This window comes from Danaus plexippus (genome assembly GCF_018135715.1).
Source record: "Danaus plexippus chromosome 13 unlocalized genomic scaffold, MEX_DaPlex mxdp_15, whole genome shotgun sequence".
NCBI classification, from domain to species: domain Eukaryota; kingdom Metazoa; phylum Arthropoda; class Insecta; order Lepidoptera; family Nymphalidae; genus Danaus; species Danaus plexippus.
The window spans coordinates 4,947,863-4,962,773 of record NW_026869849.1 but is presented as its reverse complement, the minus strand read 5'-3'; the positions used below and the strand labels follow the sequence as shown (position 1 = coordinate 4,962,773).

General features: G+C 32.2%; 2 protein-coding genes across 3 annotated transcripts in view; both read left to right on the top strand.

Moving 5' to 3' along the window:
* LOC116770371 (charged multivesicular body protein 2b) overlaps positions 1 to 281 on the top strand; it is a 46,573-nt gene extending 46,292 nt beyond the window's left edge. Inside the window, exon 7 of the mRNA XM_061527952.1 lies at positions 272 to 281. The gene's annotated coding sequence lies outside the window, so the exon portion shown is untranslated. The remainder of the gene's footprint in view (positions 1 to 271) is intronic.
* The window catches only part of LOC116769903 (dorsal-ventral patterning protein Sog), a 51,410-nt gene that overhangs the window by 12,808 nt on the left and 23,691 nt on the right, over positions 1 to 14,911 (top strand). The window contains exons 2-3 of one of the 2 annotated variants that reach the window (XM_032661098.2): positions 13,135 to 13,238; positions 13,586 to 13,718. In XM_032661098.2, the coding sequence (XP_032516989.2) occupies positions 13,135 to 13,238; positions 13,586 to 13,718 (237 nt within the window). Of the gene's footprint in view, positions 1 to 13,134; positions 13,239 to 13,585; positions 13,719 to 14,911 lie in introns of those variants that run through there. The other variant, XM_061527950.1, reaches the window with a different exon arrangement.

Genomic DNA, 14,911 nt, shown 5'->3' with positions numbered 1-14,911 from the left:
TAATAACTTTAGAAAGTATTATTGTCAAACCACCAAATATATTGGTAATAGCTATCGCAAACTTATTACATATTTATCTATTTCCATTTCAAGGACATTAATCATTAAATCAATAAACCAATGGCTATTGTAACAACGATTTTATTTAAAATTATAGTTTTTAAGACACTACGAAATGTAAGAGAATAAAAGTCACCTATAACGCAATCAAATAATAAAGAAATACAAAAAAACATGATTACTTATAAACGTGTTTCTCTTACGTGTACAATAAACTGACGTTAAAGTAATTTTGCATAGTTTTACAAAATAATTGACGTTAATTGGTCGAATTGGTTTTGCATTGTGTAACTGACCACCCAAGCTAACAACGTAATATATTATATATATAACGACTCTGTATTTTATACTTTAAATTAATTTTAATACAAACATAATATCAACACATATATTTCCTTAAAAATTTATTTTTATTAATATAAATTGAATGAGAGCTGAGCTGAACTTTATTTATTAAACTTCCCCGAAACAATCAGCTCACAAGACTCTTAACAATGAGGTCCTCTTGAAAAGTCTGTTGAGAATCGATACGAAACTCAAGTGGCAGCAAGATTGTAGTAGCACACTATATTGAATTCATAGAAATTAGCTCTGACTCAACGTATATTTTTTATTCCAGGAATGTACTTGAAATTGAGATGAATTATTTTCCGTAATGGAAAAATAATGACAATGTTTAATATGTGACATAATAAATTATGGTATAGGGAACGATGGATCATAGTATTTATTGAGTATAAGTAATGATAATCACTGTACAGTTTGATGAGTTGATTAGTTCGCTACACTGGCGTGCATGGTATCGTGTATGAAAGAACCACACGTGTGCTGTAGGGAGGTGGCTGGGGTATATTTTTATTTGTCGATATCGGTGATCGGCGCCTGCTCCATTAGTCATGTGACAGTATCGACACAAGATCGGCTCTCGGCCCTCTTTTAATTCCGATGCCGAACCGACTTCGCTTGTAAATTTACACGCGTACAGAACAACTGATGAATGATACACGCCTTGTACGTTCACGCAGTGCTATCTGAAGAAGTGCGTTAATGACTATGCGAATATTCATCGATCGAAGAGATTGCTTTATTGTTAGTATTGAATATTGTGTATAATTTATTTGCATATCCTTATGATTGATAACGATATGTTGTTTTGATGTTGATTTATTTCATTACTGAGACATGACATGCTAATGGTTAAATGAAATGATAAGCAATTAATACAGAATAGAATTTTTTATATAATTAAATGCTATCAGTACATTTTCAGAGATCGATTAATTGATATTGGATCGAGCTTTGAATAACATAAGAGAGAGGGAAAGTTGTATACGAGAGATGTGTGTGACAGATTATCGATAGTTTGTTACGTAATATTCGAGAAGCAAACATCGTATGCACAGGAATAGTATGCGTCGGCGGCTGTGCGAGGGTCAACGTTCCCCCTCTGACTCACCGGGCGACATACGTACACTATCACATTATTACTTTCTTATAAGGTTGTCGTGTTTAAATAATGCATGTAATGTAACTGGTCGCAATTTGTACTCTCTCGAGGTCTTTCAAACTGCCGAAGGGACGGTGCGGAGCGGTCCTTAAGTAACACAAATGTTTCTGCATACCACCTATGTTTATACTTATTGCACGCTTATGAATCAATAAACGTAGGACGTTCTGTAATGAAGATTCAAAACATTATAATCGTCTTGGAATTTTTTTAGTATAACTTTGAATATTTTATAATTTTCTAACATCAATCTTAAGACATTCGCTTTGAATTATGTATTAAACATGTATTCTGCTGTAATAAAAACTTCGCACCTATTTTATATGGGATCCATCTCAACTCCCAACTCACCCACTGAATGCTAATCTGCAGGATTCACCTTCGAGTACGCGTAAACATCACAGGAAAGGGAAGCTAATAAAATTTTATGAATCATTTACAAATACTGTTGCAAAATAATCAGCCCTCATATAATTTTCTAGTATAAAGCATTGTTTAAAACATGTATCTCACTTGTAACGGATGAATGTTAATCAGAAGGACGTTTTAGCGAGTAGTTAAGACAGAAATGTAATGTTTCAAGCCGACAAGACTGGCATTAAAACATTATCTTGTTATCGATCTGTGTTCTTAAAGCGACTCGCAATTAGTAGTTTCTTTAAGCGATGCAAGTGCAGACCTCCCGCGAGACACCGTCTTTTGACGCTGCCTTCTCGTCTTTATAAAATTATCACTAAATTGAGAGATAAAGTCCTCTCTCTGACGTGATAATACTACCTTCGAGCGACTTCGCCTATTTAAAGTGTTCTGTGAAAGAAAAATTTATGTCCGACGTTTAACCATTTTTTTTTGTATAATTTTTATGGAATGTTATTTGTTGATAAACGTATATAGCATTAATTACAATATTCTGTTATTGCTCTTTCGCATGATATCGCGTTATCTCAAATTATAAAACCGTAGTGAATGCTGAGCTGTAATATACTGTAATTTGGTTCACTTAAATTGATGTGCGAAAAGCAATTCGGTGTGGCATCGTGGTATCGGTGAGCAAAGGGCGCTTTTCCTTAAAAGGACCTGTCGCTTACGAGAGACCTTTCATAACATTTAATAAGATACAGTACGAGTGTAAAATTTCGTGATGGATCCGCGATTGGAGTCACGAGGCGCCCGAGGGCCGTGGGACAGGACTTTGTTTTATTTTTAATGCTTTATAATGTGCCGGCAGCTAATTACTCGGCGGGTTGCTTTTTAACGAGCTCTCATTCAGCTTAGCAGCACGCGTTCTCTCGTCACTCCTACGCACGTTTTTCACGATATCGCCTCGTATAATTCTGTTGTTTGTAATAAAATACAAAATGTACTGTCACTGCATGTGTCGGTTGAAATTATGATGTAGACGTTGCATTTTTGAGAACGTATTATTTTAATATTATAAAACGGTCTCTAAGACCAAGTATATTCTAAATATCCGTTATTAAGTCAGTGTTAGAGACATAGAGACATAGTAATTTAAAAAGTAATAAAAAAAATTTCTTTAAAAAATTGTGTCTTGTTTTATAAATATGCGTTCCATAACAACTTTCATTAACTATCTCTTTATATTTGCTCCGTTTCGTCGTAAATATATTTAATCAATGGAATTCCTGCTTTTACTTAAAATATTTTGTACTGATTACAAGGTATTTTAAATTTTTGTAAACGCCCGTACTGTATGTTTGTAAAAAGAATTTTTATGTCCTCTTATTTCTATAAATGTCATATTGAAGCATAATTTTTTTTTTTTTTTTAATTCTGTTTAACAAATTTTGTTAAAAATTATACGACATTAAGTTTATTTTTTTATTGAAAATTAAAACATATATAATTGTAATAAAAACAAAATGTCTTTTTTTTATAATAATGTTTTACATAATATCCATTTGCGTGCTGAAGTTTAATGTTTACTAATAATTCTTAGAGAATATATTTAAAACTATATTATTATTTTTTTATTAACTACCTTAACATTGTCTGCCTAATAATCCTTATTCCATTATTGGCATTTATAATTTCCTGACATAAACATTGTATTAAAGTGTATTCTTTTAAATAACCGGAGATATTTCTAGAATACACTGCTTTATCTACTAAAAGTTAGATCGATATATAGACTTGGCTATACAGGTAAGTGATTGGTGGTTGACGGGTGGCGTAGTTTGCTGCATCGCTACAGAACGATATCGATCTGACTTGAAGCACAGCCTTCCAAATAGGGAGTCCGTCTTCCCAAATAGGCAACGATCGACGCCCGCCACCTCCACTATCGAGGACGCAACATTTTCCATTGTCTACATGTTTTTGCTCTCTCTGAAACCGATATTGCATCTTCATCGAGGACATCAAGACCACTTTAGACGATCCGTAGCGGGCTTCACATAAACTCGTGTTTGTTTTCTAGCATATTGCTATTTCCAGATGTAAATTGTCCTCTGCTGTCACAGTTTTAGTTGAACATTAAAAAATATATATTACATCAATTATTTAACGGTGCTAAATGTTTCATTACGAAAATTTTAGAACAGTTAATGTGTAAGAAAATATATTGTGACTTTTAAAAAGAATTACTAGTCTATGATTCAGAGGATTAGCTGCCAAATGTTATTACACTGTCATAGAATAGATAGAGATAGCTGTGCTCTCTGTGTAGCACTGCTCTGTGGCATTGACTAATCGCTCGTGACTGAACACTATCACTTACTGACCTCCGGTTACCCTCGACGGCGTCAGCGGAGATAAATGGCAGAGAGTTAGCGCGAGGAGTGGGCGCAGTCTGGCGGGTGGCAGACACCCACAGAAAACACGCTGTGTTATGTTTTTTAAAACCGCTCAAGGGTTAGTTTATATTCATCTCAAACATGTTTATATCGACATTTCTGTTGGCTAGTTAGTACCGCAACAGAAATCACGTTCCGCCAGCTTCTGAGAGCCGCCGCATCTCTGGAATGTAGCCTTTAAGTTTGATAGCGGTGATCAATGGATGAAATATGTAGCCATGAAATCAATAAGCAACCGTTCTTTCATTACGCTCATTAATCCCAATTGGGAGACAATTGGCAGTTAAATCTTCAACAATTTATGAGCTTAATAAGGAATGTTGCGGGCAGATTGTTTTTTTTGGCGATGTCGCGACAAAGAACACAGATTTAGAGTAAGTCGGAATGATTATGTATATTTGCCTGTGTCGGGCGGCGCGGTTGAGCTATTGCTGCATTGTATTCAAATCCTGGCGTCACCATTCTGGGTGCGATGTGAGGTGCGAGGACTTCTTTGTGTCAACACGCCTCTATGTTTCAATGTTTTACACTATATCTCATTTGTATATACGGCCTTTTTTTATTTCATAACAGAAACATTCATTATGAAGTTTTGCGCACATTCTATGTTGAATGCAAATAAGTTTTTGATATGCTAATAATGTTTCAATTTTACTTACAATATTGTAAACATTTACGCTTTCTACCTTTGCAATTTCAAAATATTCATCCTTACTTCTACAATAACAATATATTTTAGCAATATATTTATGTGTCAATAAATTTGTCTAGTTATAATGTTGTATGAAATGAAATAAAGTATGTTGGCAAAAAGTTACTTTTATAAAATTTAAGTTCTCAACAAACATGGAGTGTAATATCAGAACATAGGACTTTTTATTGTGATTTCGGTTATATGTATATTGTGATTAAGAATAGAAAATGCTATTAAGCCACATCATAATTCACAATTATAATTTAAAGTCGAAGGTTATGTTTCTATCCTTTCAGTTTATCTACGAATTGAATAAAGAGAGTCGTATCAAGGCATTTTTTCCATTCATCAACTTGTTAGTATTCTTCCTCAAATAAAATACGTAAGAGATGCATATATTTAAAAAATTACAGATTCAGTGTTAAGCTCCCCGGTATGAAATTATATATATATAAAAAATTTACTTTAAAAATACATTAAGAACTTAAAATGTACAGTTCTAATTTGCTGTTTTAAATGTTTATGCATGCGCATAACTTACAGGAATTCTTAAAAGCATGCAACATTTATGTGTTTCAGATCGGATCAAACAAATTTATAGCGCAAATCGAGAGCATACTAAGTTGCTGTTAATATGCAAATCGGATTCGGTACGAGAAAATATCGCGATTGAAATAATATCGATATGAAAGAAAAATAAGCGGTGTTATAAAGGTGTTATTGGCAGGGCTCGTGTGAACATTCGACCGTGCGAAAACAAGACCTTGCGTCAAGTCGAACGAAAACGGTTTATTGCAATTTGACTACCTTATTTATCCAATTAAAGATTAATTATCATCAATAATTCACTTTAACATTAAGCCATCCTGTTTTTTAATATGTATTTAATACTTGAAACAATTGACAAATGTCAAAAAATAATAGATAATATCAAACAGACGACACAGAATTACTAATCAAAAATTGCAATTAACGTTTAATTATAATTAAATTAGTTTCTGTGATGTTAAGAATTTTGGATACAAAATTAAATTATAATTAGGTCAGCCGGAGGCGCTGAGAGGCGGTCTGTCACAAAACACGAAAATATAAATAATCCCTTTTAGTATCGCCGCTCCGTTTTCGTCGTTTCGTCTGTATTAATAACTATTAATTATAATAAAAAATAATTTAACATGTGATAGTTTTTCTGTATTATAACTAAACAGTTCGGGCGAAAATGTATGAATGTCTGTCATACATTAACCTAAAAAATTATTAAGATTTTATATTATTTGATGACACTCTTTGTAAGATGTTTTCTTTTTGAATAAACTAAAAGCAACGCAGTAATAGCGGAGTTATCTATATTGGAACAAATCAATCCCTTCAAGGAAGTTAGTTGAGATTGTAAATTTTTAAAAAAGGTTAACTTCTCATGGAACGTTATTCGGAAGAACTTGAATGAATTGATGTAATGAATGAGTGCATGAACAAATCCGTATCGATATTATCAATTAAATAAAACGATTATATTATTGCAATAGTAATAAATACCGCTATCAGAATCGTGACACATTAAATGAACCCATCATTATTGGTTTTCATTTTAGAGATATAAAATATTTCTTTTTTTTTTATCCGCAACTACTTCACTACATTACAGATGTTCAAACTTTTTGGTTTATAAAAGGAACTCGAGATCGCTCCGTGAATGCAAATTACACGCTCTGTTATAATTCTATATATAATTTAATAAATATAAATGAACATATTTTACATTAATGTATATAGCGGAATATTTGCGTCATGATATTTTTATTTACTTTATACCTCCATTCCTTTATCTGGCGCCACAGTGTATTGTTGACCTTTCTCTTTGCTCGATTCGCTTATGCAGTAAACGTGTATAAATAGGCGTAAATGGCACTTCTATTACTTTTTTACCGTCTGTCTCTTACCAGTTTTGCGTAATTAATAATTGCAAAGGTAGCTTATGCATTTCTGCACGGCTTGCGACTGAGTTGTTTAAGACTAATTGTTAATTATTCAAACTGAATATACAGCTATTAAAGTCATGTATATTATGACTATGCCAATAATGTATACATATAATTCTCTCTTATTCAGTAACGTTAAACTAATGTAAACAATCTCGTATCTACACGAGCTCGCCCTAATATTGAATTTTTAACGCCATATTGTACACTTTATTAACGTGAATGTTGGCATCTTTGTTCGTCCATTAATCTCCATATAATTAAATGATCAAGTGAAACTATATATAGCTCAAGAAACGAGGACGTGCTCACGTCAGTCGCGACGTTCGACTCTCCCTATCGGACCACACTGAAACCTTATCGGTGGGTATTTCAGGTCATTAATGGTGGAATAAAGTACCCAGGAAGAGAGTTTTGTGTTTCGACGACTTAAAAATTTTCTAAATCTAGTTAAATTTGAGCATGGATATAATGTGATGTTCCTGTGCTAGGCGTACGCCTAGATGTCCGATCGTTATCGGACCTATCATTGGACACATCTATCGTCTATATACGAACGATATATGTACGTGGGTGTGACATACCCTCATAGATGGCAGTCTATCCTCAAGTTTATATGCTCACCTAACGGATTGCATTAAAACATTACTCGTAAATATAACTGTAAGTGTTCGTCGTCTCTGTAGGTATGGGTTATCGCGAGGCTTTCTAAGAGGTCTGATAACGGAGACACAAAACCATTAATGAGTGTTCTTGCTTGGTGAAATCGTCGAGGAAAAATCTCAAGACTTATTAACATAGTAGTAAAGCTAGTTTATTCATAATTGGCGGTTATCTCCCTCCCTAGTGCAGGCTGCAGTGCGTGCTGTCCCCGCCCCCCGCCTGCTCCCCGTCGTGCAAATAAATTGCGATCATAATATCTCGCGACATCGACCAGGCCGACCACAATTAAAATTTGCATTCTTGTACTTTGATTGATAACTCTGTTGAATATAAAGGGATCCCATTGATTTGTGAATCCAATCTCGGAGATTTAATAATGTTTGACGCCTTTTATCTTGTCCGTACCAATAATATTAAGCGGTGTATTTATTGAGCTCGGATATAAGAATAAGAATAAGAATAAGAATGATGCTTAGTTAAGGAGTATTGTTGAGTTGTTTTATTTATTAATGTTGGGAGTGTTTTGAATACAATTTGGAATTAGTTTTTTTTTTATATTGTTAATATAATAAAGCTTCTTAAGACCATATTTGTGCTCTTTGATAGAATAGGTTTTATTCTGTGAGGTTTATGAAAAAAATATATATTCTGCTGCAATCTATAATAAAAGGATTTTTTATAGTTCAACTTATAAATCATGTGATTTATAAATTAAATATTCTGTAACGTATAGTAAGCAATCATAGTTATTTTGTCGCTAAAACGAATGCAGTCACGAGTGGACTCAGTCTATAAATACGAGTTCAATGATAAACGACATCGTAATAAAAATATTCATAAATTCCGAAATTATAAATGTCTGATTTACAACGTTCCTACATAGTTTTCAAGGTGCTTGGACGGTTACAAACTATCATCTGAGAGACTAGACAGAAATATGTATATTACTAAGATAAGAAATATGCAATGTCTAATTTCGTATCTCGCCGACTCATATTTGCGAAAACATTTTTTAACTTTGTTTTTATTAGGTGCAACTGTAAGCACGCTCGCGAAGCATCTTTAGAATTATACTCAATAAATTATATGTGTGATATTTTTGTTAAGAGACTTGGCTTCTGGCCACTATCTGCTGATATTATGATATCAGACTAATAATCGATTAGGCGATGAAATGTTTTTTTCTCAAATATTCATAGAAATTGTTCGTGTTCTCGTTTTAAACATTAGTGTCTATTCATTGCATAATATATTGGAGCTAGTTTATACAGATATATTACTTGAATAACATTTTTTACACTGAATCACTAAAATATAATGATTATATAACGCAAGCAAATTTAATAGAGATACCTTACAACTGTATATTAAATTAAAATTCTAGGAACACGTATTATTACTTTGGTTTTTTACTAAACTAATTGATTCAGCCAAGTAAGCACCTTTGAGACGCTATTCGTTATAATCGAAACATTGAAATTAAATAAATTTGTTAAATTATAGTCTTATATACAAGAACCAGTCAAGACCGGCAAACGGGCGCCTCAATGAAGTACACAATAAATAAAAATTAAGGGGAGACAAGACTCCACGTAATATACTGCTAGTTTACTACACGCCTCTGGCGAACTCGATCGCTGACTGCTTTTTAATTACTATTTAATAAGACCACAGGTTATTTACAAATTGAAAGTACCACAATTATAGTATGAAGGTAAAGGTGACGAATGTCACTGACATGTCAAGGCAGTGATGAAATGGAAAAGACAGGAAGTATGTGCAATGTCGACAACCTTGCGGTAAAATCTACGGAATAGTGTCGTGTGTGGTACCACACAGTACTTACATCTTCGTGTTTTAAATGGCAATGTCTGACGTTAAGATAATAATAAAAGGATTTAAATAAACTCAGACGTATTGAATAGTTGCAAGCTATTTTATCATCCCAAAACAACATTTGTTTGGTTCTGTATATATAATATATATCCCAGTCACCGAATATCCTTTCTAATGTGTAGAATGAGTCATGTTAGTTTATTCGCTTAATTCGTGCGATCGGGGTTGACCTCAGGTGTTGGACGCCTGCGGTGTTATGTAAAGCGGGTATCAGATGTCCGCAACAGGTGTCGATCGAGCCTCGTAAGTTATTGCCTCGCATCGGTTAATCAAGTTTATGTTGGTGTTAATGTGAAAGAATAACCAGTCCATTTGAAACGCATGATCTTCATGGAATTTCCATTTGCGCAAATTATGTCGTCCTTGTAGGCTGACATTATAAAAACCTACAGGGAAGGCACTTTCAAATTTTAAACTTACGGGAAAATCGGTTTTATATGATGCATATATTTGTTGATGGATCTTAAACTTTTGACGCCTTTAAAAAATATGTTTGTACAGATTATTAAGTGACATTTGTGACTGTTAAATTAAGACACTGACGTAATATGCGAAGCGAAAATATTTACTATCAAAATTTAACAACTTTTCTATTAAATTTATGCTGGAAAATAAATAGAGATAAAAATGATAAGGAAAAGAAACTTTTACGATATCTCTAATCTTGGGTGTCTCATGGTCCTAAACAAATATTTGTAAGAATATTAGGAAATTGAGATTTAATACAAAAAGGGGGAAAAATTAAATCTATCGCAGAACTGTGTTCAAAGAAACCACAGAAACATCAGTTCACATATAAGATGGAAGTAACAAAAAAAAAGAACAGCTGATACTTTTACAAAATATTGGCTGAGTGTTGAGTACACCTTTTATTTCATTTCGATTTTACCAACTAAACGTACCTAACAAACAGGATCACTCTGGTCTGTATAAACATCAAAAAACCTTTCATAAGGTTGATTATTTTTATATACAATTTAATATCCAAGCCTTTACATAGCATATATCTAAAATTTAATATGCAAGCCTTCAAAGTCATTTAGGTATACGCTTTATTGAAGCGGCACGGCTACGCTTCCACGACCAGACCGTGTCTCTTTGCATGTTTGACATGCAATAATAGTAATGATTTTTATTATGACAATGAAACATTCATTGTTAGAGCATGCTACGCTTCATAGGTCACTAATGGTATTTGGTACTTACTCTGTTAGTTTAAATTGACCGTATTCAAGAAATGTCAATCAAATGAAGCGATATTTTAACATTGAATTTGTTTTTATTATGTCGAATTAATGGATTAGAAACATTAAAAACAAAAATGCACATATCGAGCACCAATTTCCATAAACAGATCTTGGAAGGAGCATCAAGCGGGCGACGCCAGTACTTCATTACTCTGGTGAGCCACTGCTGGCTCCTTGCCAACATTTCCAAGAACCCGACAGAAGGTTACGAGACGTCTTGCTTTAGTTTTATGCCTAAACGATCTACATATTTTTGCATCTAACTTAACCAAATCTATAAGGGTCGGAAGTGATGTTCTTTTATAATATATACTGACTACACAAAAAACTTTGAAAATTAAAATTCATTACTTTTCTTCTTTCCTTGCATTTACCAAGGCATTACCAACGCCTTTACTATGTAAATATTCTTAGTTTAGTAGGTAACTGCAAAGTGGCATGCTTAACACGACGTTTGATTGTCGCATCCTTATAGAGGCGCCTCACCCTCCATCCTCATTTAAAAAGAGGATACCGAAACAATAATGTTTATAAAATATTAACTGTTGATTTGATTTCCTCTAAAAACTTAATCAAAAATTTGGAATATCTTCGATGTCACAATATTTAAAAAAAATATAACCCGATTTCATTTGGGATAAATGGTTCGATCGAACAAATGAAAAAACAGAACCTCAGAAACTTTTTACTAAAAATTTATGTATAATGTAAAACTTTGTGAGACTGGCGGAAAAATTGAGAAGCTTAAAAATAAAAAAATTCCAACCTGCAATTTTATTTTTAGATGTCCTTACGTTTAGTGTTTTTTTAATGGGTCTCGTTAACCTGTCGGCGCATAGGTTTTATTTTTACGTATTAAAGTGATTATTATTAGTTGAACATTGAAAACCATAAAACCAACGTCTTCATTTAATGAAATCGAGAACGTTTATATAAATAAATTACCCGTAATTTTATAGAAGAATATTATTAAAAAATATTTTTGAATCGGATTAAGATTAGATTATTAATAATTTGTATTAAATTTTTTGTTTCGATTAACACGTGGACGATTATTTTATCCAGTTAACAATTTCACGTTATCATATTAACATATTGTTAAGTTAAATGATCTGATGAGTTACAAGCTGTCTTGAGTTATATTCAGTTCCTATCCACTTAAATTATATTAGAAAAGTAGCGATAATACACAACAATATAATTATAGTGACAAAGAAATCATTATGGATTTTTTAATAAAACGTATGACGTTTATTTGGAAGAGAATTTTATATTATTTGTGTTGTATTGTTTGAGTTATTTGAAATTTTGTTTGAATTACGAATGTGTTTAAATATAAAGAGTTTTTGAAGAATAAATAAAACGAACGGCAAAGCGCCTTGGCGTTATTTTTTGACGTGCGGGTTAAAAAATACAGTGTAATATGTTTGGCGCAGCGCATCACTAAATACAATTTTAAAAGTTGTTTTATGTTAATGTATTTATCAAAGTGTTCGTGACACTCGTTGTCTCGTCATCTCGTGCTATAAATCATACAAGAACCGTAAATTAAATACGGATATGTGTTTGACCGCTTAAATTCATTCCGATGTAGGCCTTGCAGGTACTTGCAAATTTAATCTAGAATTTCTGTTAAATAAAAGATAAGCTCCGTGAATTTATCGCATTGCTGTGTGATTAATTAAAATTTAAAGTGGCATTTTGAATCGTGACCGCCATTAAATTAATTAATAAATTTTCCCACTGCTAAAACAATTGTCCAAGATCGTGATACATTTATCATTGTGCTCGGAAAGGTTGGTACTTTCCAATAATTCGCTCTCATATAAATTAAACAGTGAAGGTGTCCGTTATTAGGAGTGCTGTTTTCTATCGGGATCTTATTTTTCCTCACATTGACAAATGACACATTGTTAGCTTTTACTCGATACTTTCTTAAAGACAATTGTTTTACGTAGCCATAGAAATACATCTTGAAATTATAATCGTTTGACAATACTTAGTTTTATTTCGCAATTACAGTTATTTACTGTAAATTTTATTATCACTTTTGCGTAAAGCTTTTAAGAAACGTATTTATTTGACGGAACATTAAAATTGTAATTTCCTTTCGTTATTATGGGCAAGTTTTTAATTAGATACTCTGCTATTACCAGTTTAGTGAAAAAAAAAGATAAATATCTATTTGTAGTTACTTCAAAGAGTTTCTTCGATTTCAAGATATGTATGTCATTGAACGATTCTCTGTATACAGATTTTGTTGTTGTTTCAGAATGTCAGTTTGGCAAACAAGCGAAAGAGTTAGGGTCCACATGGTTCGCGGACCTGGGTCCTCCTTTCGGTGTGATGTACTGCATCAAATGTGAGTGTATACCGGTGAGTAAGTGAATTTTTAACTTCTAATTTGAGTATAAGTAACTTTCAGAAAACTACCTCATATATATATGATGGTATTGTATTTTGTATTCATTTAACAAATGTTTTAATTTGAGAATTCAATGACTGATGACGTGACTGCTAGCTCGAACAATACAGTAGTATAGTGCAGCTAAATTACAGATGAATGTTATGATACAAAAAATAGCTCGCATATTATTCTAGTGCAACTCAAATTCTTAATTAGATTTCTATAAGTACCTAGTCTTTGTGTTAAAATATACAAATGTATGTACAAATACTTTATTAGTTTATATTTGAGGATTATTGTTTACAATTAATTTTAGGTACAAAAGAAACGTCGCGTGGTAGCTAAGGTCCAGTGTCGAAATATTAAGAATGAGTGCCCGGAACCGTCTTGTGACACTCCGACTCTGTTACCCGGGAGGTGCTGCAAGACCTGTCCAGGAGATATCAACTGTAAGTAAATACTGTGATCATTGGATACATAAAACAAGTCTCAATCTATGTTTTTGTAGGTTAAGAATATATTACCCTTTTTAAACACTGTCTATGAATCATATTACTTAATTGTAAACTAATATACACGATATAAATTAACACGTTATAAAACAGATTAATAGGAGAATTTTAACTGTGACAAGCAGAAAAAAATAACAGTACATTATTTACTATAATATAAAGTCTTAAATACACTATAGAAATAATTATAAAGTCGTATACAATAAAATTAAATTTCCCAAGTCTGACAAAGAGCATCACGATAGTTGTAGGTAGTGATGGACGCGATGTTAATGTCTGATATCAGAGTTAGTTAAAACAACCACAATGGTTCAATGAACATAAATAATACTTTGTTTTCACAAATTAATATCAAATTGCGTAAGTTATTAAAAAATATTTAATCGTTAATAAAATTAAAATAAACATTGGTTCATAAAATTAATAACGTAGTTTTGTAAGTAGTTTCGTAATTTTAGTCTTAAAAATGAGATAATACGGTTGAGAATTTTATTGCATTTCATTATTTAATGTTAAATGCAAAATAATTTTGTTATTATATAATTATTTACTTTACAGCAATTAAATTTACAAACTTGTGCGCCGTCACGTAGCCACTTTTGAATCATACAGATATGATTTATGTATGATTTAAAACGTGATTTGAGTATTGTTATAATATTATTATTATATATGATTTACAAAAAAAAAGAACATAAAAATTATATAAATAAAATGAATAAAGTTCTCATGTAATATTAATTTCATGTTAAGTCGGGCGGGCGGCAAGTGATTAATATTATTATTAAGACGAGATTTGGTTTCAATTAAATTTTAAATATAGGTGATGTCACCCCTGATTTAGCAGCATTGTATAGACTGATGTCATGTTTTTTTCAAACTTGACATCGCTCTCTCGAGAACATTCTTGAGCCGGAACTGTAGTGTAGCGTTTAGAACCCCGTTAGATTTCTCCTTTTGTTAACATAATGCTTCTTAAACATAGCTCAACTGCAATTTTCACTTATTCTGCATTTATTTTTATTATCTCTTTAGTTTAACTGAGAATTAATATCTACTAAATTATTTATTGCTAAAATATTCTTGTAAATTTCATTTAAACACTTCGTAACATACAAATCTAATAACGG